General features: G+C 54.3%; 3 protein-coding genes and 1 long non-coding RNA gene across 7 annotated transcripts in view; 2 read left to right on the top strand and 2 right to left on the bottom strand.

Moving 5' to 3' along the window:
• Nucleotides 1–1,417: 1,417 nt before the first annotated feature.
• NEIL1 (nei like DNA glycosylase 1) lies at nt 1,418–6,319 on the top strand. Its single transcript, XM_052659778.1, has 9 exons — nt 1,418–1,977; nt 3,945–4,064; nt 4,155–4,218; nt 4,498–4,597; nt 4,975–5,102; nt 5,424–5,451; nt 5,636–5,697; nt 5,802–5,967; nt 6,135–6,319. Exons 1-9 carry the CDS (start codon nt 1,418–1,420, stop codon nt 6,203–6,205), a joined length of 1,299 nt encoding a protein of 432 aa, XP_052515738.1. The 3' UTR covers nt 6,206–6,319.
• Nucleotides 6,320–6,949: 630 nt separating this feature from the next.
• On the bottom strand, nt 6,950–18,458 carry MAN2C1 (mannosidase alpha class 2C member 1). Its single transcript, XM_052659775.1, has 26 exons — nt 18,333–18,458; nt 17,953–18,078; nt 17,186–17,309; nt 15,761–15,831; nt 14,474–14,651; nt 13,975–14,164; nt 12,801–12,907; nt 12,536–12,646; nt 12,082–12,174; nt 11,837–11,953; nt 11,517–11,612; nt 11,268–11,413; nt 10,794–10,917; nt 10,373–10,494; nt 10,166–10,251; nt 9,889–10,044; nt 9,581–9,678; nt 9,307–9,401; nt 8,982–9,086; nt 8,716–8,872; nt 8,486–8,629; nt 8,014–8,123; nt 7,832–7,911; nt 7,557–7,705; nt 7,339–7,448; nt 6,950–7,268 (listed from the first exon to the last, which is right to left on the bottom strand). The coding sequence occupies exons 1-26, from the start codon at nt 18,431–18,433 to the stop codon at nt 7,142–7,144; spliced, it is 3,123 nt and encodes a 1,040-aa protein (XP_052515735.1). The 5' UTR covers nt 18,434–18,458; the 3' UTR covers nt 6,950–7,141.
• Nucleotides 17,959–24,761, top strand: LOC128066704 (uncharacterized). Of its 3 annotated transcripts, none has more exons than XR_008201240.1 (3): nt 17,959–18,011; nt 21,110–21,267; nt 23,938–24,761. It is a non-coding gene; the product is annotated as an uncharacterized LOC128066704 (long non-coding RNA). The 3 variants fall into 3 exon arrangements; XR_008201238.1 differs by having other exon boundaries at nt 17,962–18,095; nt 23,938–24,760; XR_008201239.1 differs by having other exon boundaries at nt 17,989–18,095; nt 21,107–21,267.
• The window catches only part of SIN3A (SIN3 transcription regulator family member A), a 61,742-nt gene continuing 56,746 nt past the window's right edge, over nt 20,554–25,549 (bottom strand). Inside the window, exons 20-21 of one of the 2 annotated variants that reach the window (XM_052659772.1) lie at nt 23,996–24,221; nt 20,554–21,791 (exon numbers count right to left, since the gene is read on the bottom strand). In XM_052659772.1, the coding sequence (XP_052515732.1) occupies nt 21,561–21,791; nt 23,996–24,221 (457 nt within the window). In that variant the 3' untranslated portion in view covers nt 20,554–21,560. The remainder of the gene's footprint in view (nt 21,792–23,995; nt 24,222–25,549) is intronic. The other variant, XM_052659773.1, reaches the window with a different exon arrangement.

The following is a 25,549-nucleotide window of genomic DNA, read 5'->3' as shown; positions in this document are numbered from 1 at the left end:
TTCTTCCGCCACCTCCCAGCCAGGTGACTGACCGAAGCCTTTCCCACACCCCAGCCACCTACTCTGGGACTCCACCCCGTACTGGCTTTACCACCTGCAAGAGGAACTACGCTTCCCAGCAGCGCACGCAGCTCCCAACATGCTCTTAGGCGCCGCTCCGCCTCCGGCATTAACCCCTTGGTGGCTGCAGGCTTGCGGGAGCGGCGCTGGGCGCAGGTAGCCTGCGGCGGGCCGGGGGCCGGGGTGTATGTGTGCGTGTGTGCAGCGGAACTGAGAAGAGGACTGGAATAGGGACCTTGGGGAGGAAGGGAGCCAGGGTTAACCGAGGACAGGCAGCGGGAGCTGGAGCAGGTGGGTGGGTAGGAGGCGAGCCATTGAGCATCCGCCGCTCGCGAAATTAGGAACCTGAAGTTCACCTTTTCCCGCAAAAGGAACCCTTTCGGGTGCCAGGCCCGGGGCGGCGCCCAGGTTGCGGGTAGGGAGGACAAAGGAGTCCGCCCTGGCCAAATGCTTTCCTCTGCCCAACACCTACTTTGGCCTCCGATCTCCCGACCCTGGATTGAGGAAAGTGGCAAACTCTTCCTGCCTTAGCCAGATGGGAACCCGCGAGGGTGAGGAAGGGGGACAACCCTCTCGGCCCGAGACGCTGACCCGGGAGTTTCCTGTGTCCCCATGGACCATGGCCTGGAGCTTGGGGAGCCCTTCCTGGCGCCCCATCCTCCTCCCTCAATGTCGTGTGTACCTGACTCCAGCTTTAAGGTACCTGAAGACAACTACATTCCCTCTTTTACTTGTCCTAGGCCTCGGTCCTGCCCAGTGGGTGCTGGGCAGGCTCCTCCACCTTGTCTGCCGGCAGAGCCTGTGAGCCACCGTTATCCCAGCTCTTATCTTCCAGGCTCATTCCCTCAATCACTGTGGGAACTGAGGTGGGCCTGATTCTTGGGGAGATGAGCCTGCACAGTTCCCATTCTGGGGTGGGAGTGGAGACAGGCAGACAGGAGCTAATAATTTCAGGTTCTGGGGGTGCCATGAAGGGGGTCAGGGGATGGAGGATGCTGCCTCGGAGAGGCCCCTCTCTTAAGTGTGTCTAGACCGAGGGGGACGGCAAAGGCTGGGAGGCGGGGAGGCGGGGAGGGAGAGCTGTGTGCTTGGAGCAAGGGGGGTGGGGCACGTGGGAGGAAATGAGATGATAGCCTGGGCCCAGGAAGGATATGGACTTTATTCTAAAATCAGAAAGTGTTCCTGGAAGCCCATGGAAGGTGTTAATGAACAAGGTAGTCATGTTTCCCTAGTCAGAGCTCCCCAGTATCCTGGGCTTTCTCAGCATTTTTGGGGATGGGGGTGGGGATGGGGCAGGGGAGGGACAGAGCAGGGGCTGTGGCCAAGCCAGCTGATTTCCCTCCAATTCCCATTGACCATGCCCCCCTCTGACCCTCTGGGTTCTCCTGTGAAAACTGGGAGTGATATTGCCGCCTCACTGGATGCACACCTGGCCCAACCTGCTGTCATCCTCCCCACAGGGCCTGGCCACCCCCCCCACAGAATGCCCGAGGGCCCTGAACTGCATCTGGCCAGCCACTTTGTGAACGAGGCATGCAGGGAGCTGGTCTTTGGCGGGTGTGTGGAGAAGTCACCTGTCAGCCGCAACCCTGAGGTGCCCTTTGAGAGCAGCGCCTACAGCATCTCGGCTTTGGCCCGCGGCAAGGAGCTGCGCCTGACCCTAAGCCCCCTGCCTGGGGCCCAGCCCCCGCGGGAGCCACTGGCCCTTGTCTTTCGCTTTGGCATGACGGGCTCCTTCCAGCTGGTGCCCAGCGATGCGCTGCCACCCCACGCCCACCTGCGCTTTTACACAGCTCCACCTGGCCCCCGACTTGCCCTCTGCTTTGTGGACATCCGCCGATTCGGCCGCTGGGACCTCGGGGGCGAGTGGCAGCCAGGCCGCGGGCCGTGTGTCTTGCTGGAGTATGAGCAGTTCAGGTAGGGCCAGCACCAGGTGTGAGCAATACAGTCCTGGGCTTCAGACGCGGCTCATTAGTGCCTTGTTGGCCAATGAGAAGCGAGTTCCAGCCCTTCTGGGCTTCAGTCCTTTCATCTGTAGACCAAGACAGTATCCTTTCCTAGGGACAACTCCCTGAGCTAATGGACGTGGAAACCCAAAACCTGTAAGAGGAGGTGGGGGCAAGAGGTGGAGGACATGGCCGATTGTGTCAGAGCTGGGGCTCTCATCAGCATCCCACACTGCTTGGTACCCTCAGAAGGCTAAGAAGAAAAGTAGAGAGGCTTTCACAGCCCAAGAAGGGAGGCTGAGCAGGAAGGAACTGCTTCAAGGAGGTGGGGAGAGGACCACTAATGACATGGCTTCTGAAGCAGGTTGTGGTCTCCCACATTGTGCCTGCCCACCAGTCTGTGTCCCGTGGTCTCTGTGCCTGTCTTCTGCCTGAGGCGGGCTAAGAGCCCCAGCTGGGGTGGGGTGCAGGTCACATAAGATGGCCCAGTGTCATCCACTTCCTCTAAAGATAAAACATGCACGTGTCTCAGCTTGGTGCCAGTCCAGTTCTAAGTGTTGAGGGTTCAGCAGTGATCAATAGGGATGTGGTCCTTGCTCCCACAGAGCTAGTTCAGGTAGGGCAGGGGGAAGGGAAAGTGAAAGTGAAGTGAAAGTCACTCAGTCATGTCTCACTCTGCACCCTCATGGACTGGGGCCCTGCCAGGCTCCTCTGTCCATGGAATTCTCCAAGCAAGAATACTGGAGTGGGTAGCTGTTCCCTTCTCCAGGGGATCTTCCCAACCCAGGAATCAAACCGAGGTCTCCTCCATTGCAGGCGAATTCTTTACCAGCTGAGCTACCAGGAAAGTGCAAAGCTCTAAAGTAAAAGCATTCTGACAAGACTCACAAACAGGAAGGCATGGAGTGGGACTTGGCAAATCCTTTCTTGGGGGAAGGCATGCCTTTCGGCTGCCTATTGGGGTGGGTCAAGGCATCTCTGGCCCAGAGAAGGCAGCAGATTCCTGGCCTTCCCAGGCGTGACCCCACGTGCACTCCCAGGGAAGCGTCTGTGTTGTCCTGGATTTCTCCCGCTTCACCTTTCTTGGGGGTGGGGGGTGGGGGTGGGTCGGTGGGGTGGGTCAGGCCACAAGTTAACTCTTTGCCAGGTGGTTCTGAAGTTTCTCTTGTGTGATGAGCATTTTGGCTTATTTGGTCCTCCAGCTGCAAAGCCTGTGGGGATCTGCCTCCCTCTGAGAGCTGACCACCCAGGCTGAACTTCCACTTTACTTTTACCCCCTCAAACTTTCTGGCCCCTGTATCATTTGCTTCTCATGCCCACCACTGAGTCAGTCTTGTCATGACCTTTTTCTCAAAGAAGCAAGATTCATTTCCTCTTCAAGGTGGTGAGGAGAGACCCGTGGGGGTGCTGGGGCACTCACCAGCCGGGACTTGCCCCCTTCACTCCTGCTAAACAGAGCCAGTGCCAGCTTCCATGAAGATCTTCAGCATCTTGAAAAGAGATGACCCCACCAATGTCAAATCTTCATGTCTAAGCAACTGGAAGTCCTAGACAGGGAGTTCCAGACTGCAGGCACACCTGAGGTCCTGTGATCACCTTGTTCCCAAAAGTATCTTGAATCTGAGCCACTCTGGTGACATGCAAACCATACACATAGATTCAAGTGTTTTCTTGAGCATGTTCCTTTAGATTGGCATTTTTAACCTTTTGTAATGAATTGAAATCCCACATCGTTGTTCCCATTTTTAACAGAAAATGGAGGTTCCTGCTGCCAAATACCACGGAGGCTGGGATAATGGGAAATTGGGACTTGTTTCTTCCCCTGGCACCCAGACATTGCTTCCCCCAGCTCCTCTCCCCTACCCCATTGGGAGGCAGGGAGGGGCAGGGGGCGGGCAGGCAGACTGGGTCTTATGTGCCCGGGCTGTGTCCCTCCAGGGAGAATGTGTTACGAAACCTAGCAGACAAGGCCTTTGACCGGCCCATCTGTGAGGCCCTGCTGGACCAGAGGTTCTTTAATGGAATTGGCAACTATCTGCGGGCGGAGATCCTGTACCGGTCAGCAGGCAGGCCTTGGGCCTGAGGGCGGGGGTGTCTGGGTGTGCTCATGTTCCCCTCTGCTTAGCACCCCTCTCCACCTCCCTGCAGGCTGAGGATCCCCCCCTTCGAGAAGGCCCGCACAGTTCTGGAGGCCCTGCAGCAGCGCAGGCCGGTGAGGGCACCAGGAGGGATGCGCCTGCCCTTCTCAGGCAGGCGGACGAGGGTCAGGGCTGGGTCAGGTGTCTGCGGCTCAGCTCGAGCAGGTCCATTCTCAGTTCCAGCCTGTGTCTACAATGTGTGTGCGTGCGTGTGTGGGAGGTGATGGGGGGTGCCGATGAACTGTCCGTGTCCTGCCAAGCTCAGAAGGGGTCTGTTCCCTGAGGGATCAGCTGCCTTCTGAGCAGCATTGCCTCATGCTGACATCCAGGTCCTACCCCTGCCCCTTCTCCAGAGCCCGGAGCTGACCCTGAGCCAGAAGATCAGGGCCAAGCTGCAGAACCCTGACCTGCTGGAGCTGTGCCACTCGGTGCCCAAGGAAGTGGTCCAGCTGGGTGAGGGCCTGAGAGGCAAAGATGGCTGGCTGGCTTTGCTTTGGCATATCGTGTAACCTGGGACAGTTCCTGCCCCTGTCTGGGCCTGGTTCCCTGCCTAGAGAATGGAAGTTCGTTGACCTAGTTATTTCTAAATGGACTATACCTCCAGGCAGGCAGGGCAAGGATTCTTAATCCGACTTCAGGATAGGAAAGCCATGGCCCAGAGTGGGGAAGACACCAGCTTGAGGTCACACAGCTGGAGGAGGGAGAGCCTGGGCCCCCTGACTCGATCCATCAGCTTGTGAAGCTGAGGTCTGAGCCAGGTCCAACTGGGCTCCCCCTCCTCCCTGCCTAAGTCCCCCCTCTGATCTCCACCTGGTTCCTCTGTCCCACAGGGGGCAAAGGCTACGGGTCGGAGAGCGGGGAGGAGGACTTTGCTGCCTTCCGAGCCTGGCTGCGGTGTTACAGCGCACCAGGCATGAGCTCCCTGCGGGACCGGCATGGCCGCACCATCTGGTTCCAGGTTTGGGCTCTAACGCTTGTACAGGCAAACAGACCCAAGGAAGCTGGTGGGATGGAAGGACCTGGGGTCACACTGGTCTGAGGGTCTAAGCCTTCCCTGTGCTATGCTCTGCCCCTCCTCTGAGTCCTAGGGTCGCTGCTAGTGGCGCAGCCCCAGAGCAGGGGGACCTTGCTGCTGGTGCTGACCTGGAGGGTGGGGAGGGGACAGTCAGGCTTCCTTGGGGAAGGGCTTCACTGATCTGGAAGGACAGATGTGATTCTGCCTCTCCAAGCAAACTACCCCTACCAGGCTGACTCCTGAATTCTGCTGATTCCATTTTAGGGGGATCCTGGACCCCTAGCACCCAAAGGTAAACTACTCCTAATGTAACAAGAGAGCAGAAACAACTAGTTGTGCAAGGGCTACAGCACCCTTCTCCATCCCAGTCCCCCTCTCCGACCCTGGGAGTCCCTCCAGAGTGGGAGCGTGGGAGTCTAGAGAAGGGGGCCGAGGCCACAGAACCCTCCAAGCCCATCAGCATCAATGTCCTGCAGGGGGCAAGTCCCGCAAGAAGAAGTCCCAGGGAGCACAGCAGGGTCCTGAGGTCGGAGTGGAGGTATGGCTCCCTGCTCCTCCCCATCCCTGCACTCTCTCCTAGAGCAGGGTCCTCACCTGCCTGACCTGCTGGGCTCCTTGCGGACCTGCGTCTTCTCCACCCAGGTTCCTCCATCTCCAAACAAGGCGCCTTCAAGGACACAAAGGGCACAGAGAGGACTTCCTAAACAGACTACAGCCCAGGTGCCCGAGGGGACCAGCCTCCAACAGGACCCAGAAGCCCCCCTGGTCCCTGACAAAGGGAAGAGAAGGAGGCGAAAAGCAACCTCAGGTGGGCTTTCCTCAGCAACTTCCTCTGGGGAGGGACGGACTGCCGCAGCGAGCTCCCCAGGAGGAAGGGATGGCAGTGTGGGTGGGAGGAGCATGTGAACAAAGGCAGAAGGGAGGCTCTTGGGGAGTCCTTGGCCAGGGACTGCCATCCCACATGTCCTTCCCTAGGCCGCCAAAGAACCCGAAAGATCAAGGCTGACACCCCATCCTTGGAGCCTGAGGGAACCTCAGCCTCCTAGCAAGAGGCTCTTCTTGCTTGTATCCACCCCTCCTCCTGGCACCCTGGATCTGGGCCTGTGTGGCTTCCTCGAAGTTGCAGGAACTGGATGCTCTGACCCTATGGCCATTTCCTACACAATTACATTTTTAATTGTACCCCACTATCGCCATTTTTAAAGCCCATGTGAAAAATGCTAATTTTTAGTAAATGCATAAACTTGAACTTCTCGGCACTTCTTGGGCTGACTGCAGAAGGTCTGGGAAGGCTGAATGTGAAGGGCCTGCTGCCCAGTCCTGAGGACAGGAGGGCCATGGCCTCTGCAGGGATGGCCCCTCATGGGTGGTGCAGACTCCCTGCCCAGTTAGCCCAGACTCTACTGCTCCTCCAGTCCAGGACTCCTCAGGGCCTGTGGCTGCTCCCCTAGCCTCGTTCAGACTAGTCAGTGCTCTCCTCCTAGTGGGGGTCAGCCAGAACCCACCCACCAGGCCTCCTCAGCCCCAAGCCCTCTATCTGTGGGTACAGGGGGAAGCGCCGCTTGTTTTTTCCTATGTGGGATCTAAACTCCCTGACCAGGGACTGAACCCATGCCCCCTGCACTGGAAGCACATAGTCTTAACTGCTGGACTACCATGAAGCCCCAGAACACCGTCTTGTATCATGGTCTTTTAGTCAGCTTATGGTCACCAGTATCCTGGCTTTCTCTCATGGGGGCTGCAATCCAGACGCTGCATACACAGATAACCTTGGGTCTTGCCCCTGCCCCAAATACCTGGGGTAAAAACTGTCCCCTCAAAGCCTGAGGATGGGCCCTGAGGGGACTGAGCAGGGGCTACCAGCAGGTTTCCTGAGCCAAAGGTTTATTGTTTAAGAGATAACTGACCCTTGCTTCAGGCTCAGGAGGCAGAACTGAGGCGCTGCCAAAGCCTTCCACAAACAAAACCCCACCCTCAGGGACTCAGTTCGGTGGGGGCTGCAGAACGAGCAACAAGGACCGCACTTGGAAAGGAGTAAAGGCGAGCTTCAGGCGGTTGTCCCGGAGGAGCAAAGGGCCAGCAGGGTCGCGGCGCTCCAGGAGGTCACAGCTGCAGAACAGGAGGTGATGAGGGCCCCGCAAGGGCAAGACCCCCACTGCCACCCCACGCCCCAACTCACAGGACGGCCTCCTGAACCGGCAGCGACGTGTGCAGCCAGCAGTCGCTGTGACTGCCGTGGGCCTCATACAGCCGCAGCAGGAGCGTGCGACCCTGGGGGCTGGTCTCCGCCTGCGGAGGGAGGTGGGTGGTGGGTGGGGCCGACACTAGGCCCCGCCCCGCCCCGCGCCACCCCACCGCACCCCACCCCACCCCACCGCACCCCACCCCACCCCTTGCCTGCTTGACAGTCTCCAGCACGACCGCGGGCGAGGAAACTGAGAAGGCACTCCAGGCGGCGGCGGGCGCCGGGCCCGGGGCGGGCAGCACCAGCAGGGGGAAGTTGAGGCTGTAAGCAGCAGGGATAACGCCAGCGTCCTGGAACGAGCCTGGGCACAGACCGGAAAAGGGACGTGTGGTGGAACATGCGGTCAGAGCGCCGGACTATGAACGTTTTCCCCACTTACGGCAGCAGAGGCTGAGAAGGGCAGAGGGGTATGGGGCGCAGCACTCACCCTTGTGCGGCATCAGCGCGTAGGTGAACTCGTGCCGCCCCATGTCCACGGTGGCGTCAGGGGACTTAGGCGCCCGCAAGCTGGGGTGGGAAGGGTGGGAAAGGGACAGACCAGAGCTGCTGCAGTTCTATCCTGGCAAGGCCAGGATCCCATACCAGTCCCTGGGGGAGCCTCCCACTCACAGCGAGAGGCTGAGGACGTTGCCCCGTACTGACGCGCCATACTTGCAGTCATTGAGCAGAGCCAGCCCAAAGCCATGCTCTGACAGATCCATCCAGCGGTGGGCCCACACCTGGAGCGTAGATCAGAGACCCACTTGGTGGCCCCCCTCCTCCGTGTGCTCCAGAGCTCCTTGTCCTAGACTGAGGGATGCTTTGGGACCTCATGATTGATTGAATTCCAGCTCTTACCTCGGGAGGCCCTGGGCACACCACAGCCTGTCTAAGCCTCAGTCCCTCATCTGGGAAAGGTGGATTAAGAGTACTTACCCCACCAAATGGGCATGAATATCAAACTGAACATAAAGCACTTGGCACAATGCCTGGCATACATGCCAGGAACCATCATGTTCCTCCTCACCCCATACCACACAACTAGTCGTTCCCCAGCCAGGGAGGAGCCAAACTTTCTAACCCACACCACCCCATGGCAGACCTCAAATCGAGCCCAGTCCCAAGAGGTGTTGTAGTGGGTGGGCCGCTGCAGATGTCCAAACTGGACCTCGTAAGTCGCCTGGGGGCTGCGCACACGGGCAGGGAACTCCACTTTCAGGAACTTGTGGGCCTCATGCCAGTGCACCTGTGGGGGGGTGGGGGTACAAGGGGCTGGCCCCTCCTCACCAGCCACACCCAGGGAAGATACCCCACCACCCTGCCCCCTGCTACCTCAGTGTGGAAGCGGACATAGGGGCAGCCAACGTCCAGCACAACCTCCTGGCTGAGCCGACTATTAGGACTGATCTGCAGCAGGAACCAGGCGCTGCCCCGCACGCCACCCTCAGTGCCCACTGCCAGGGTCCCTGCCTGGCCCAGCACTGGCTTCCTGTGGAATAGAGGGGCGAGGCGCTGAGCCGGGACAGTCTGGTGGAGTGGGCCCAGTACACTCGTTCGTATTTCTACCACTGCCGCCCGGAGCCCTACCCACCCCGCACCGTGTTTCTAGGTGGTAGTCCATGACGTCCCACGCATCCCAGTACAGGGGGACATCGTCAAACAGCACAAACTGGTTCCCCACGGCACCCTCAGCAATGGCCTCCCTGGAAGGACATGGACATCAGTACAACTGAATGACCTTGATCTCCCCAGCTGTTTGAGGTGGGCGGGGTGGAAAGTAGGGAGAGTAGCCCCTGTTCCATGTGTGGGTCCCAGTCCAGAGCCACTCGTGGGCTGCTGTGGTCAGCTGTGGCCAGGGGACAGAGGGAACGAGAGGTTTGGGGTCCACCTGCCAGGCACTGGGAGAGGGCAAGGGGTTAGCACCTGCCGGAGGCCACCAGCACCAGGGATGTCAGGCGGCCAGTTGGGTCCAGCCTCACTCGGATGATGCCGTTGTCCAGAGTCACAGAACCGTCAGTCTTGGTGGGAGGGGGCCTTGAGGCTAGGTCTGCAGGGGCTTCCCACAACCAACAGCCCACCCGACCCCCAGCCCTAGCTCTGCCTCGCCACTTGCTCCAGATTGGGGAGCTCAGAACTTCCACGTTGTTAGGGACAGCCCAGGACAGCCCCTGCCCCACCGCCATGCGCCAGCACTCACCTCTTGCACTACGAACACAGGCTGCTGGGGCAGCAGGGGCTGCGGTGAGGTGGGGGCGGGGGCAGGAGCATAGCCCATGCCGGGGACAGTGACCAGGGCTGGGGAGGAGCCTGGGCGTCAGTGCAGCCTTCTTGACCTTTCAGGAACCATACTTGGGGCAGGGTAAGGTAGGGTGGAGCGGGTGAACACTCCTCCTCCTCTCTGGCCTAGGGCACCCCGGGGCAGAGACCCCCAGGGGAATGTCCCTGACTCTCAATTTGGCCTTGATCCCTCTTGCCACAGTAGCCACCCTTCTCCCCAGCTCATACCTAAGCAGTGGGCCCCACCAGGCCGGGGCAGAGCCAGCACTTCAGTGCGCTTCCAGGGCAGCGTGTTGACAATGAGAAGGCCCTCGGGACCTGGCTCCCCAGCACACAGGGCTGCAGCTGCAGCACTGAGCAGTGTGTTGCCATGGGAACGGATGTCTAGGAAGAGACTGGTTGGTTATGGGCGGGCAGGGGGTCGGGGTGACCCCTGAATGTCCCACGGGGGACACTCTGGGCGCTGCACTGGGTGTGAGAGCCATGGAAATGTTGTCAGCCTCACCTTCGTAGTGGCACATGGCTTCCTCTGCCACCAGCTGGATGCAGCTCCCAGTCACCACATCATGGAACTGGGTCAGGAGCAGGAGCCTGCAGGGGCCAAGGGCAGGGCTGGGAAGGCCGGGAGGCTGGGGAAGGCCGGGAGGCTGGGGCAGCCACAGAGGTGTGTGGGTAAGGTTAGCAGGTGGCAGGGGACAGAAAACAGGCTGACCTCCAGAGATCCTGCAGCAGGGCAGCTGGGTAGAGGAACTGGGCACTGCGGGCCAGGGCCAGGCTGCTGAGCAGCTCCACGTCATGCAGGATCCGCTCACACTCCCGGTTCCCCTTCTTGATCTGAGCCCAAGTGAGGGGGACTCAGTCTAGAGCCTTAGCAAGCATCCCAGGCCCCCCCTGCCAAACCCTTCTCTTGCTCAGAACCCCTGATGCTCTCCAGGAACTCCTGGATAAAGCCTTGTGTGTTATCTGCCCCCAAAGCCTGCCCCCTCAGAGATGCTAAGTCCTGCCACTTTCAGGCTCCTGAGCACCCAGCTCTTGCACTCCTCTCAGCTCTTCCATGGAACACAAGCCTCTTCCCCCAGTCTGGGCCACTCTAGGGGGCCCCCTCCTCGCTGGCTCAACAGCCAGTCCCTGACCTGGGCATGGGTGGTGTAGGTGCCATTGTGTAGCTCCAGGAAGAGCTCCCCAACCCAGGTGCACAGCTGCCCCGAGTGGCCCTCCAGCGCTGAGAAGAGTTGCTCCGGAGAGGACAGCTGCACCCTGAGGGAGACTGCAAGCTTGGGTCTCCCAGCCTGGGCCATGCGACTTATCCTTCCTCCATGCAAGTGGGACAAGAGCTAGCCCCAACGGAAAGAAGCCACCCCCAAAAGACTCCCTGTCCAGACAAATCCAGGTCTGGACACCCCCAGGAGAGTTCTGCCTCAGTGGCTTTAAGCCCCTTCCCACCTTTGGCTTTTCTCCCACCCCACCTCCAGGGTAGAAGCTGGGAGGTGCCCATGATCTGGGATCGGAGGGAACAAGGTTGAGGGGAGGTGCTGGGCCCAAAGTTTGAGCAGAGGAAGGGCTCAGGGCAAGGGCAGAGGGTGGGGTAGAGTGAACCCAGGCCAGACCTGGGCAGCCCGTCGGTATTGCACAGCCGCTTCAAGCGGTCCACCATGGTCTGGGTGGGGCCACCACCTCCATCCCCAAAGCCAAAGAGGAAGGCGCTGTGGTTGGTCCGTCCCTTGTCCCGGTTTTTGGCCACTGTCTTCAGCACCTGGACAGGTGGGGGCAGGTTCACACCGGTCAGTTTCGGCTGGATACCTGGCCCCCTCCAGCCTGCCTCCCTTCCCGACCTTGGCCACAATGTGCCCTCTCACCTCCTCTACACTGCCCTGCATCCCATAGGAGTCACCAGGCGGGAAGTGGGCCAGCACCTGGGAGCCATCCAGCCCCTCCCAGAAAAAGGTATGGTGCTTCAGGCAGGGAGATAGGTGGAAGAGAGAGGCCAGAGTCAGGGCTGAGGCAGAGCTGGGCCTCCCTTACCTGCCCGCCCTGTTGTGTGACCCTGGGAGAGGCATGCCTTCCCTGGGTGGGGGCTGGGTGGTTTGTCCAGGACTCCTCAATAAGCCTGGATGAGATGTTCGGGCCAGGAGGGACCCAGGCCTGCTCCAAGCCTGGCCCCCCAGGGCCTGCTCACCGGGAAGGAGTTCACCAAGTTCCAGCTCAGCTTTTGGGTGAGGAAGCGCTTGATGCCACAGCTACGCATGATCTGGGGCAGCTGCGCGGAGTAGCCGAATGTGTCTGGCAGCCAGAACTGCAGGGAGAAGGCATCTGGGGTACGGGGACCTGGGAGCGCAGCAGAGCGGCCCAGCTGCAGCCCCTCTTCACTCAAGGACAAGCTCTGGCCCCCTCTGCCTGCAGGTGCAGCAGCTCCCCACCTACCTCTGAGCACATCTTCCCGAACTCCTGACGGAAGAAGTTCTGACCCTGCAGGAACTGCCTCACCATGGACTCTCCACTGGGAAGGTTCCCATCCTGGCCATGAGGGAAGAAGGGGGCCACTGGGGTCAGCACCAGACAAGACGGGCAGGGACTCAGGCAACCACCCCATCCAGAGAAGCCAGGGCTCTGACACTGGGGGAAGCCAGTGCCCTGGAAGCGTCCATCTCCTCACTTCAGCCTAACCAATGTCTGCCAGACAGGAGGTATCTGGGGCCAGGTCACACAGATGGCCCATCACAGTGCTTGAGACCCCCACCCCTCTGGGAGTCCCGAGCCCTAGGATTCCAGGGACTGATAAGAGGGCATGAAGGACCTCCAGAAAGTCACCAGCACAGCCGAGGACAGAATCCTTGATGGTAAGGCCTAAGACTGAGGGGCTGCAGATGGCACTCACCATTTCCACCCAGGTGCCCCCCACGGGCACAAACTGCCCGCGGCAGGCGAACTCCTGGAGCCGGGCATGCAGGCCAGGGTAGTGGCTCCTTACCCACTCGAGCTGCTGCGCCTGGGGGCAGATGGGGTTGGGGCTGGCCAGGAGCAACATAAACCCCACCCGGGGCTGAGTGCCTGGGGCTCAGTGGGTGGGCTGAGAAGCCCTGGGAACCCCACACTAGCACCCCCTGGGCTCCGGGTACCACTCACACAGCCGTCCCTCTGACCTGGGAGCAGGCAAAGATGAACTCGGGGTTCCGCTCCATGAGCTGAACGACTGTCACCCAGCTTCGGGCACATTTCCGCACGGTCTCCTTGAAGGGCCAGAGCCAGGCTAGGCGGGGAGGAGGGTGAGGATAGAGGGAGAGCAGCCAGGTCCCCAGCCCCTCACAGACCTCCAGCTGTACCCCTGTCCCCTAGCATCCAACCAGGCCCCTCCTGGGCCACCAGAGGGTCACCGTAGCCTTCCTCCCATCCCATCCCATCCCCTGCTGAGTCCTGTGGCATCTCTCCTGAGTTGTCACTTTTACATGGCTGAGGCTAACGGGGCAGTTTTATAGTCAGGAAGTGGGGGCCCCAGTCCCTGGATTGGCCTTATTCTGGGGTTTAGAGGATCCTTTAGGAAGCGGCAGGGGTGGCCCCTCCCCTACACACACAGAACACATCCCAGAACAGAGGGCACCGCTTCCCTGGATGGACCCGCCTGGGCCAGCTGTCCTGCCCAAGGCACTGCTGCCTCTCATAACCTCTAGGCCTCCTCAATTTCTTCTTTACTAGCCCAGAACTCCACATCCCACGCTTTGGCACAGCAGAGAAAGCCCTGATTCTGTGGCTCAGAAACTTCAGCTGCATCAGAATCAATACCTTGGGAAGTTCATTAAAAATGTCATTTCCTGTAAGCCTCTGACACTGCAGACTCATCAGATTCCGAACTGAATTCCTGATCCTCCCCAGGAAGCCTCCCCCTGTGCTTGCATTCCCATCTCAACTACTTCCACATCACTCCTGTCTGAGGACTCGGGCACCCTTGTCAAATTCTTACTCATCCTCATTCTGTTCAAAGGTCACCTCCTCTAAGAAGCCCTTCTTGAATCTGCCAGACCCAGATGGGTTAAGTGCCTCTTTTGGGCTCCCCGGCTCCCCATACTTCCCTCCATCATGGCAGCAACTGTCTCTGCCTATTTTGTGATCATCAGTCTCAATAATCCTACCCGTTCCCCCAATATCTAGCATAATGCCATCCAGAGCACATTTAGCAAAACCTACAGTCCATTCCCCTTTCCCCATTTTACACACGGGGAAAACTGAGGTCCAATAACACAGTGCTTCCAGGGCGCAACAAGGTCTTCAAGACCACTCCTGACCCCCCCGCTGAGCCAACCTGGCCAGCTGCTGCCCTACCTGTGTCAATGTGGCAGTGCCCCATGGCGTGGATGGTATGCTGGCTTTCACCCCCACGTTGGCCAAAGAACTTGGAGGCCAGGGCCTGGGCCACTGGGAAGGTCTCAGGCTGGGCAGGGTCACATACGTTCACCATCTGGTTGGCAGTGTATAGGGCCTGGAAGCTGCGCTGGTTGTCCTCCCCGAGGCCCTGCAGCAGGGTTCTGCCCCTTAATCCCCATTTCAAGCAAGCAGAGGCTCCAAAATTAGACCCCAGCTGATCTCCCATGGGTTCTCAGCAGAGTTCCTCCCTACCACCAACCCTGTGCTCCTGCTGGTGCCCCTGCTCAGCACTGTCTCCCTCTTCCCCTTTATACAGGGAAGTCCTCTCAACACTCAGGCAGGCACAAAACACTCTCTCTATTCTGGATTCCTGGAGCCCCAGCTATGTGACCCAAGAAACAGCCTGCCTGAAACAGGGCTCGAGAGAGTATCCAGGTGGGGTGGGGGTGTTGAGTACCTTGGCGATCCCCAGCAGGAGCTCCAGGTCCACCAGGAGCTTGTAGACATCCCGGTGGAATACGGCCAGCTCAGCCCGGCTCACCTGGAACATCTTCTCTGGATCAGGGGCTGCGATCATGGATCCCTTTCCGGCCCCCAGGAGCCCATTGCAGGCTACTTCCACATAAAGGGTCAGGCTACAAATGTGGGGAGGCAGCCTCAGGCCAAGGGACTGGTAGGGGACTCTGGGGCTTGGGGAGGGAGGATCCGAGAGGCATCCGACAGACCCCTCCCCATGTGCCCCCAGGATCTACCACCCAGAGGATCTCACAGTTATGTCAGGTGCGTTTGACAGAGGGTCACGATGGAAACAGCAGACTACACCTACATTCTGCCTCGGCTGAGGAGGATAAGTAGCCGAGTTTGGAACTGTGTGAATTATGTTGTTTAGACTTATTTCCAAAGCTGTCTATACAAAGCACTGCCTGGGTCTCAGAACCCTCTTAGCACATTAAAAACATGTTTGGATCTCCCAGGTCCAGCTTTCAGAGCAACGATCTGTCAGCCAACAGAGGCAGGCCATTGTTCGGAGCAGTGTAGTAAGCTGTGGTGCTGTTCTGCTCAGTCTTTGGAGAGCAAACATGACTTCCTTCGGGAAGCCTTCTGGGACTCTTCCCCTAGTGCTCTCCTTGGTCTACAAGAGCCTTCTCCCATTCAGAGTGTTTTCTTTCAGAGACCTCATCAGTTTGTAATTGTATATGTACATGTGAGTCCCCCTTGCTGTCAAAGATCACATCATTCACCATCATAGTCCCCATGTCTGGAAACATCAGATACACAATGTTTAATAAACACTGAATATAATAAAATATAACATCTAAGCAGAGTTTTTTTGATGGTGTCATAAAATGCACAATATGGAATTTTAAAAAATCAGGACCCAAAATATCAAAGAGATACCACCTCAACTAGTAAACGCCACCTCTGAAAAAATTTCTGGGAAGAATGCTGAGCTGTTAATAGTGGATATCTCTAGGTGATGGGGTAATGGGAATTATCAATATTTACTTCTTTGTGCTTTTCTGCATTTAATGTAGGAACTAAAATGCTATCTTTTCGGTCAGAAATATCCTGCTTTTTAAAAACAAACTATGAAAAATAAATAAATAAAATAAAAACAAACTATGAGGGTTGAAGATGGTGGTATTGAAAGTGGATGTGTTTCTCTGGACCTCGGCGGCTCCTCTCCCTCTGGTGCCCCCTTCCCCTACAGCACTGGTCAGCCATAGTCCAGGGACTCACTCACCTCCGGGGGTCTTTCTCCCCTAGCTTGTCAGTCAGAATGTAGCTGGTTTTCTTTCCCTCTTTGGTCAAACCCTGGTGAGGAGGAGAATGAAAGAGACAGGGCCTGAGGCTTGTGGACAGTTCTGGTGAAGTGTAAGCTGAAGGGGGCCAAGCCCCTCTACCAGACCTCTAGCACTAGCTCCTCTCTCCCAAGGCCAAGACTGACAAATCAGGGACCTCTGATAGCAAGTGCCCCCCACCCCCAACGGCAGTCAGCACCATGACCGACAAACGGCACCTGTTGACCAGCAGAAAAGCTACTGGTCTTGTGGGGCCTTAGGTAGGTGTCAGGTCCTTGGTGGCTTCTGACGGCCTCTGTACTCCTGAATAAACATCTGAAAGGAAACTCTATGAGGTCAGGGAAAGGTTTGCTTCATTCTCCACTAAACCCCCAGTGCTTAGCACAGGGACCTGCGTAGAGAGGGCACTCAGGAGACATCCACTGAGCCATGGAAGGGAGGGAGGAAAGGAGGGGTCTGCTGCCTTTCTGCACAGAAGAGCAACCCAAGACTGAGGGTTAGTCAAACTGAAATGGAAGCTGTGTGGACCCAAGCAAGTGTGCTAACACCCTCTATATATCTCAGTTTCTGTCTGTGAAAAGTGAAAGTGTTAGTCGCTTAGTGGTGTTTGACTCTGCAGTTCCATGGACTGTAGCCCGCCAGGCTCCTCTGTCCATGGAATTCTCCAAGCAAGAATACTGGAGTGGGTAGCTTCCCTTCTCCAGGGATCTTCCTGACTCAGGGATTGAACCCAGGTCTCCTGCACTGCAGGCAGATTCTTTACCGTCTGAGCCACTGGCCATAAAAACCTATCACATAGGATTATAAAGGTTAAACCTGATAAAGTTGGATACATAAACAAGGTACTTAATAGTGGCTCCATCTGGGGAACTGGGGGCGAGGTGGTAGGGAGAGACCCATTATTTCAGGTAACGAGGACTTTGTAAACTTTATACTATCCAGAACTGTTTCAAAGTCCTCCTCCCCAGCTGCCATAAGCATCTATTACATATAATAAAAACTAGTTTATTAAAAATTAAAAATAAAAAGTGATATAGTCTCCAAAGCCACTAGTCTGGCACCTAGCACCTAGTAAAGGCTTACTAAGTCCATCTGCTGTACATATTATTGTATTTGATTAGTAACTAGTTTCATTCCAGAATGGGAGGATGACCAGTCAGTGGCAGAGTTGGCTTCGCATTACTTATGTTGAGACCTTCAGTGATCCGCTTAAATATAAGAAGGAACAATTACGCAAGGGCCTAAGCAAAAACTCATCCAGTCCTGAAATCCTGATACCACCCTGCAGGCATAGCCACTCAGCTGTGGCTTCACCAGAGACCAGGGCTGAAATGTGGCCATACCCGACCCAGGGCAGGGCTCCTCACCTGGACAGGTTCCCCATCACGCCACACCAGGCCTTCTCCATCACTTTCCCAGCGAAGGTGAACTTCCTGACCTACCCATGCCTCTGGGATGGTCAGCTCTACACGGAACCAACAGGTCCACCATCTGCAACAGAACCACTAAGATGAGCCTAGGGGTCAAAGCCTTGTCCTTTCAACATACTTCCTATGATTAAGGTCATCAAGGGCTGGAGACTTTCTGCCAGAATCTGCAGTACCACAAGGTATTCAGCTTTGATCTACAAGAAAGAAGCAATGGGGTGTGCAGCAAGGTGAGGGAAGGAGGCAGAGAATCAGGGGTCTGTGATCTGTCCTAGAGGGCCCTTCCTAAGAGATGTCACCGAACTGGGAGAAGTGAAGTGGAAGTTGCTCAGTCGTGTCCGACTCTTTGTGACCCCATAGACTGTAGCCCGCCAGGCTCCTCTGTCCGTGGAATTCTCCAGGCAAGAATACTGGAGTGGGTTGCCGTCCCTTCTCTAGGGGATCTTCTCAACCCAGGGATCGAACCCAAGTCTCTCGCACTGAGGACGGATTCTTTACCTTTACCAACTGAGCCACCAGGGAAGCCCGAGGGGAGAAGTGGGGAAGAGAAAATTCTTCCATGAAGGCTTGAGGAACCAGCAGAGGGTGCTGCTCTGCCCCAAGTGACTGTCTAAGGCAGAGAGCCGACAATGGAGGCTTTTAGGGGAGGCAAGCAAGCTGGGAGGTGGGGCCCAGGAACTCCGCCCTCTCTCTGGAGCGTTACCCACGTGGGTCCGAAGCTGTCGCCGACCTGCGCGGGGCGGAAGTCCTGCTGGACTGCCTCCTGGTAGGGAAGTCTTTCGGGCGTCAAGAAGCTGGAGAGCTCGGCCACTGGGCAGCTGTCTCCGAAGAGCCTGGGCGGGAGGGGCAGGTGGGCGCGCGCTCGTGGGCCAGCTGGCGGGTGGGGATGCGCGTTCCCTCCATCCACCGCCCGGAGGGCTGCCCCACGACACAGTCTCTCCCCACTCCCTCCTCCTGGGCCCCAGCACTATCTGAGGCGGATACTTTGTCCCTCGGCCCATGTGGCCGAAGCTTGGGTTTCCCCCAGAAGGGGAGGCTAGAGACTCGTGGATGCGGCTGGCGAGTGCCCTGGGCGAGGGGGCCACACCTGCCGCGGAGATTACAATCGGTAAAGTAGAGCGGCGACACGAATTTCTCCACTCGCTCCAGCGTAGTGCGCCAGTGCTTCAGGGCCGGCGCCGCCGCCATTGCCGCGCGTTCGCTCCTCTCTCCTCTCCCCGGAAGGCCCCAGGCGCTGCCGGCGCGGTCCACGGCCTGGAACCAAAGGTTCCGGCGCCTCAAAGGCGCCTTCCAGGCCCGGGCAGCTTTCCATGGAACACCAGCGGCTCAGTGAAGCCCCGCTGCTCCGAAGTTTGAGCAGCGAGCTGAAAGCTAAAAGCTAAAAGCTGCGCTTCTGAGGCTTTAGTCTTATCTCGGTCCGAGCTGGTCGCCACTGGGCAAATCCTTAAGTAAAACAGGAAGTCTGACGCTTTGATTCTGAGAAAAGCCTAGTACAGAGACAGACCGAAGGCATGACTGGTGGGAGCTTCGGTTGCTGCAGATGCAGGTCACCTAGTCTCAGAAGCTACAAGCGGAACCTCCTCGCCTATGGTCCTTGTGTCTGCATAAGGGGGCGCCAGGGACCGGTGCTTTCAAGCCATTCGGCGGACGTGTGTTAAATAGGGAGTGCTTTATACCCCAGTAACCTCAGGTTCCTCTACTACGTGTTCTGTTTTATGTATATGGCTAATTGCTGCCCATCGCCAGAAACTTAAGACTTTGAGATGGCAGATCAGACATAGAATTCATGAGCCTAACAGAATAATGCATTTCTCTACAGGGACTGATGAGTTCAGAGAAGCCATAATACCAGAATTTTCATAATACCTCCAATTTCACCCTCATGTTACTCTGGTTGTCTACTGGCGGCTTTCCCCCACCTCCCTCCTGGGAATGGGATGAAATCTTCCTCTATAAAATCATTAGGAAGAAAAGTATATACACAACATGACCGACCCCTGATATTTTAATAGAAATACTGACCAAGTTTACAACACTTCAAATGCAGATCATAGGGAAAGGTGACTTAAGTACAGAATACCAAACATGACTTAAAATATAACTTGCTGCTCTAAGACAGGCTGAGCTGAGCTTGGAGCTCAGATGTCAGAAGGCAGGAGACATAAAAATGCTGTTTGTAAATCCTGGCTGTAGGTGAAGCTCCGTTTTGGTTGCACTAGTAGGATTGGTCCTGAAACCCTATCCTGACCTGCAGGCAGCTGCTCTGGACATAACCCTCTGCAGACACAGCAATAGCTGGGGCTGCCTGGGTCAGGTTCAATCAGTTCCCCCTATTAACTCCAAGTCAACATGATCTTTCTTAAGCAAGCAGATGGGGGTGGGTTGAGTTACCGGCAGAAAACCTGAAGATCCTACCCAACCCATCAGTATCACTCCACCTTCCAAGGGAGGCAGTGCTGCAGCTTCACCAGAATCTCCCACAAGCCTTTCCTGCCACCTCACACATATGAGCTGAGTCTCCTATAGTTGCCCATTCCTCCACTGCCCCCAACAAAAAAGTCTAAAAATCAGATAAGCTTACCATTCATAAGGACAGTCCAGAGCAAAACAAAATGTGGTTTTGTGGTGGTGATATTAGGGATTTTTAATTAAAAAGCAAACAAAACCACACAGGAACACTGTTGTTTACTTTGACTACAGTAATGGTTGCTGGAGAAAAATTCACCAAAGTCCTGGGAGGGGCTCAGTTGGTGTTTGTTCAGAAAAGCCAGGCTGCCCACATACAAAAATCCTAATCACTCATGTTTAAATATCTGCTGCTTTAAATTTATGTAATTAAAAATATATATATACATATATATTCCATTTGCAGTTGCTAATGTATCAAGTCTTCTCCCTCCTAACCCCATTTATACCACACACTGTGTACACACTTCTTTCAAACACTGGTTTGGTATTTAAGCTGTTCACTCCCATTTCCAATAAAGGTAAGAAAAAATAGAGAAGCACAAACTATACAGCTGCACAATATACCCATATATAAAATATTTCCAAACAGCTGAAATAAGGGGGTAGAATAGGTACCAAAAGAATGAATAATTCTGTTTTTTAAATCTGAGATATTTTGATTTGGGACAAGTACAACTGACTGCTAACTATTTAGAGCAAAATCTTGTTTTTGTACTGTATGTAGATAAGGAACCAAAGCCCAAATCCCTGCTTCAACAGTATTCTCTGGTGAGGACAAGGGACTTATGTTGAGAGTTCATTCCTTAAGTAAGAACCAAGCTTTATTTATTTACAAAAAAAAAAAAAAGGTGGGGCAAGAAGGAAGACAAGTTTTACACAAAAGTACTACAACGGTAACTCCCTTTGGTAAAAAGTGTAATAAATGTCTTGTACATCTGTTCATAGGTACTAAATCTGAAGCCACATAGAACTATGGTACACAAGAAGCTAGAGCAGTTATGCTAGCACATCAAAGCATATTTCTTTTAATAAAAAATTGACAGTATGTACATTATTTACAAAAAAAAAAGAAAAACCAAGTTAAAATTGTGTTTGTGTGTGTGTGTGTGTGAGTAAAGCTGGTGGATGGCACTAGGGTAGACTAGTAAAGAAGCAGGTACAAAACAGTTCCACGGGAGCTAAAAAGGACGACTGATTTGAACTTGTTGAGGCTGAGAACCAGAGGAGAGAAGAAAGGGTGGGCAGCAAGGTATTCATCAGGAATCAAATCCACAAGATGATCAATCCCAAAGCCAAACTGCAGGTCCCAGAGAAAACCTAATGGGTGATCTAGATGTGCTCAAGTGACCAGGAAGAAAAATCCAATCCAGTTTTTTTTTTTTCCTTTTTGAGGAGAAGAGGAAAGGAGCAGTGACCATCAGAGCTACAATCCATCTAAGCGCTGGCTCCTCCTCAAGTCTGTCGTCGATGCTCGCCCAGCTCGTCCAGGTGTGAACAGCATCCGGTTCCCTCACTGAAAGTCGCCCCAGGAGGCTCCAGTCTCCACTCTGCTGGTGTGTGCAAGCTGCATGTCCCTGTGCTTGCGTGGGTTTCCTCCCCTCCAGGGCAGGCTAATACCCAAAACCCCTGGGAAAAGTTCCAACTCCGGCTTTGTAAGGGATCACACGTTCCTTATATGTAGCCCACTTGGTGCCAGGTTGCACCAGCCACGCACAGATCAGGTGGCCATGTCCCAGAGAGGCCCAGTGAGGCTTGAAAGGCATCTTCCTTGTTTCTTCAGTGTGTGCGAGTACACGCGCCCCCCACACACACCACCCCCCTCCAGTTATCTGCTCTGGCTTTGCAGTTACGGGGTTTTGAACACTGTGCCGTATTTGACACGGTACTTGTTAATGCTCACAAAGTGCAGGGTCTCTGTGTCGCAGGTGGTGGTGCAGGGCACCAGGCCCTCCAGCCCCTCACCCATAAGCCACTTGCTGGTCTCTGCTGCCATTTCACGGGGCACATGCTCCTTGGTCCATTTATCTACCCAGGCCTGGAACCTCTGATGTAGCCGCTTGCTTACACGCTCATGGGACTGCAAAACAGAACAAAGAAGAAACCATCCATGAACTAGGACTGAAAAACCCTTCGAATACAAAATCCAATTTTGTTCTAAAGTAGCTGAGGAAAGATGGGGGCTCAAGTTGCAGATGGTAAAGCCCCCAGAGAAATGCCAACCCAAGGTCTGGTCAGAACTAGCTCAGTGCTTCTCGATTTTGGTCTGCAGCATCACCACGTGGTGGCATGTTGGGGAAGGAGGAGGTCTTGGGAAAAATGTGTACAGAGTTCCTTGTTTCCATCAATCTGTATTTTTAAACCAGCAACCCAGCCGATTCTAATGTACCCTGAGGGAGACAATGAGGCTGTTGGTCACTTCTGTCACGGCGCAAGGCAAAGGGTTTAAAACCCACCATCCCTTCCTGCTATTATCCCACTCTGTCCATCAGATTGTTGGGCACAGCAGATCTTCAGTGGAGGTTTTTGTTCCTACCTCCAACATACTTGTTGGTGCCCATAAGCAAGGAAGGGAAGGTGATACAAAGATGAATGAGGTGTTTCCCAGCTCCCTACATCATTTGAATCAGACATGCAGACATATAACACACAGCACCGAGAGAGAAGTACATTAAATTGCCCAATCTGTGCTTCCCACTTGAATGTTCTGTAGTCCTTTGATCTGCCTCCCAAACCTGGTAATAACCCTTTCCTGTTAACACACATACCCCTAAGCTTCCCAGTTACTCAAGCAAAATAAGCAAAGAAATAAAATCAAAAAACAAAAACCACCAGGTAGCATCCTTAATGCTCTCCATTCTCTTAAACCTCTCCACATCCAATCATTAGCACATCCTGACAATTGTATCTCCAATCCTTTTCTGGCATACAGCATGGCATATTGGATCCCTGACCAGGGATCAAACCCATGCCTCTTGCATTGGAAGCTCCAGCGTCTTAACCATTGGACCATCAGGGAAGTCCCTCCAACCTAATTAAAATTCCTCTATAATCCTGGTAGTCTGGGCAGTCATCTCTCGTACGGACGAGAGCAGTCTTTTGAGTGGTCTCTGCCCGTCCAACTTGGTGCGTTCGCTCACTCCCATCAGTCTACATCTCTCTCAACAGAGTCTCAACGTGTCTCAAAACCCAAACCATAACCCGTAAAAATAATGTGGCCTCTGCCCACCTTTCCAACTTCATGCATCCCACTTCCCCTATGGCTCAAAACACAATGATGTTTTACTTACTGTTTAAAGGCCCTGCCATGTGGCATTTGGGACTCCAGTTCCCTGAACTTGCACCCCCCTGCACTGGAAGAGTGGAGCCTCAACTGCTAGGTCCCAAGCAAGTCCCCCGCAACTGACGTTAGCTTTTTGAACACGTGAAGTCCTTTCCTCCCTCCCAGCCTTGCACCTGCTTGTTTCCTTTGCCTAAAGAGTACCAACCCAACTCTGCACCAGGCTGGATCCTCACCACTGTACAGGCCTCAGGGGTCACCTCCTTAGAGAGGTCTTCCCAACAAAAGCAGGGCTCTGTGTGCCAGTCACCCCCGATCACCTCGTTTCTTTCCTTGGAAATGCACATCATCACACTGCCTTACATGCTCTATCTCAGGGCTGTAGTCTCAGGGCCTGGCACAATACCTGGTCCATAACAGCACTAGGACTTTCACATGTGAACACAGACAGGATTCACACAAGCAACACTACCGGAGATGTGAATGCTGGGAGTAGCTTTACTAGAAGGTGCCACCAGCTATTACTAAGCTCTCCCCCTACAAATTCACAAGCAGAAATCCTAACTTCCACCCCTCAGAATGTGACCTTATTTGGAAATAAGGTTGTTGCAGATACAATTAGTTAAGATGAGCTCATACTGTCGGAGGGTGGACCCATAATCCAGTATGGCTGGCGTCCTTTAAAAAGGGGGAAATTTGGACAGACACACACTTAGGGAGAATACCATGTAAAAACGAAGGCAGAAATATGCAAGCCCTGCAATGCTGGTGATTGCCGGAAAACCACCAGAGGCTAGGAAAGGCAAGAAACAGATTTTCCCTCACAGTCCTCAGAAGTTTCAAAGCAACCCTGCCAACACTTCGACTTGGGACTTCCAGCCTCTACAAGTGTCAAGATAGTAAGTTTTTGTTGTTAAGTCACGCAGTCTTTGGTGCTTTCTTACAGCATCCTGGTATACTGGCTGAGGGAGACGTGTGGAGAAATTCCAAATACTGGTTCTCACCTGATGAGCCCGCAGCAAGGCGGTCCTCCGATACATGTAGTCCTCTGACTTGATCACATATACCATCTTGTAGGAATTCAGCTTAAATCTACACTCCAGTTTATCCAGGCTATCCGCGTTCTCCATGGTCTTCTTGCTGTTTCCTTCCTTCCCCTCCTTTTCCTGCTGCTCTCGACCACGCTGACACTTCCGGATCCGCCGCAGATTCCTACAAAGCAGCAAAGCCCTGCAGCGTGAGAGTTCCTCCAGATCCAGATTCCCATGACTGCCCCCCACCCCCAATTTTTCCTTATTATATGCCTTCATGAAGCTGATCACAACTACATACATCTAAAAAAATGTTCAATGGTTTCATTGTTAAAAAAAATCTTTTTTCAACTGCAGAGATATGTGGAATAAAAAGTAGAAATTGCCAACTACCCCCTACCCCAATTCTCAAAATCCCACTTGCCTTGGCAGGGGTAGCCACTGTTGGCTGTTTGGGTTTTTGTTTTTTTAAATCTATTTTTGGCTGTGCTAGGTCTTCGTTACTCCATGTGGGCTTTCTCTAGTTGCAGCGAGTGGGGGCTGCTCGCTAGCTGCGGTGCGCCGGCGTCTCATTGTAGGGGCTTCTCTTGTGGAGCGTGGGCTCAGTATCTGTGGCACATGGGCTTAGTTGCCCCTTGGCATGTGGGATCTTCCCGGACCAGGGATTGAACTACTGTCGCCTGCATTGGCAGGCGGATTCTTAACCACTGGACCACCAAGGAAGTCCCGCTGTTAGCAGTTTTGGCTTAAAATCTTCTAGGTCTCTCTCAATTTTTCACTTAATGCCATAAAGATTTTTTTTTTCATTTCATTAAACATAAATTTGTGTCATTCTCTTTAACTGCTACAGAGAAATATGTCTTAATTTAACATTTCCTTAACAGGAATCAATCAGGGCTCTTCACCTGAACCACAGAGCACAAAAAATTATTCAAATGTCTATTTTTTCGGTTCTCCCAAAGACGGTACATAATCAGTGCCATTCTACATATGAAAAAAGATAATTCACATCAGTGGATGCCTTGGCAGGTATTTAGAGCTTAATACCCTCAACAACAAGCAGAGAAAGGTTGTCAGCTTGACAATTCTATTGTTTCCTATACTTCGCTATTAAAAACTGCTTCAGTGAATATCTTTGTGCATATACATTTCCGTAGAACAGCAGTTCTTTGGTCCAAGGACTGTCGGAGGGCCCAAGACATTTTTGAGGAAGCTGTGAGATCAAAACTATTTTCATAATACTAAAACATTGTCTTTCTTTCTAAAAAAACAAGACAAGACACAAAGTACTAACATTAGCATTACCAGTATAAAAGTAACAGTGATTAAAACAAAAGCTGATGGTGGCACCAACCCCCTTAGGTACCTTTGTACCCTTTGGCCACACACTGGCAATTAAAAAGAAAAGCTGGTCTGACTTAAGAATGTCCTCGTGAAGCAGTAACATTTCTGATGAAATTAAAGCCCCTTATTTCATATCTTTTTAATATGCTGGGTGATGAAATGGGAACTCCATATAAAGCACCT

This window comes from Budorcas taxicolor, chromosome 21 (assembly GCF_023091745.1).
Source record: "Budorcas taxicolor isolate Tak-1 chromosome 21, Takin1.1, whole genome shotgun sequence".
Lineage (NCBI taxonomy): Eukaryota > Metazoa > Chordata > Mammalia > Artiodactyla > Bovidae > Budorcas > Budorcas taxicolor.
Note: the sequence above shows the minus strand (reverse complement) of the source record. Positions and strands in the feature narration are given on the sequence as shown.

Coding starts and splice junctions, on each gene's coding strand:
- NEIL1 (XM_052659778.1), top strand. CDS start 1,418: ATGCCCCCCTCTGACCCTCTGGGTTCTCCTGTGAAAACTGGGAGTGAT. Junction 5,452..5,635: donor TGGACCCCTAGCACCCAAAG/GTAAACTACTCC, acceptor AATGTCCTGCAG/GGGGCAAGTCCCGCAAGAAG. Junction 5,698..5,801: donor GTCCTGAGGTCGGAGTGGAG/GTATGGCTCCCT, acceptor TTCTCCACCCAG/GTTCCTCCATCTCCAAACAA.
- MAN2C1 (XM_052659775.1), bottom strand. CDS start 18,433: ATGGCGGCGGCGCCGGCCCTGAAGCACTGGCGCACTACGCTGGAGCGA. Junction 8,873..8,981: donor GACTACCACCTAGAAACACG/GTGCGGGGTGGG, acceptor TCTATTCCACAG/GAAGCCAGTGCTGGGCCAGG. Junction 7,912..8,013: donor AACGTCCTCAGCCTCTCGCT/GTGAGTGGGAGG, acceptor TTCCCACCCCAG/CTTGCGGGCGCCTAAGTCCC.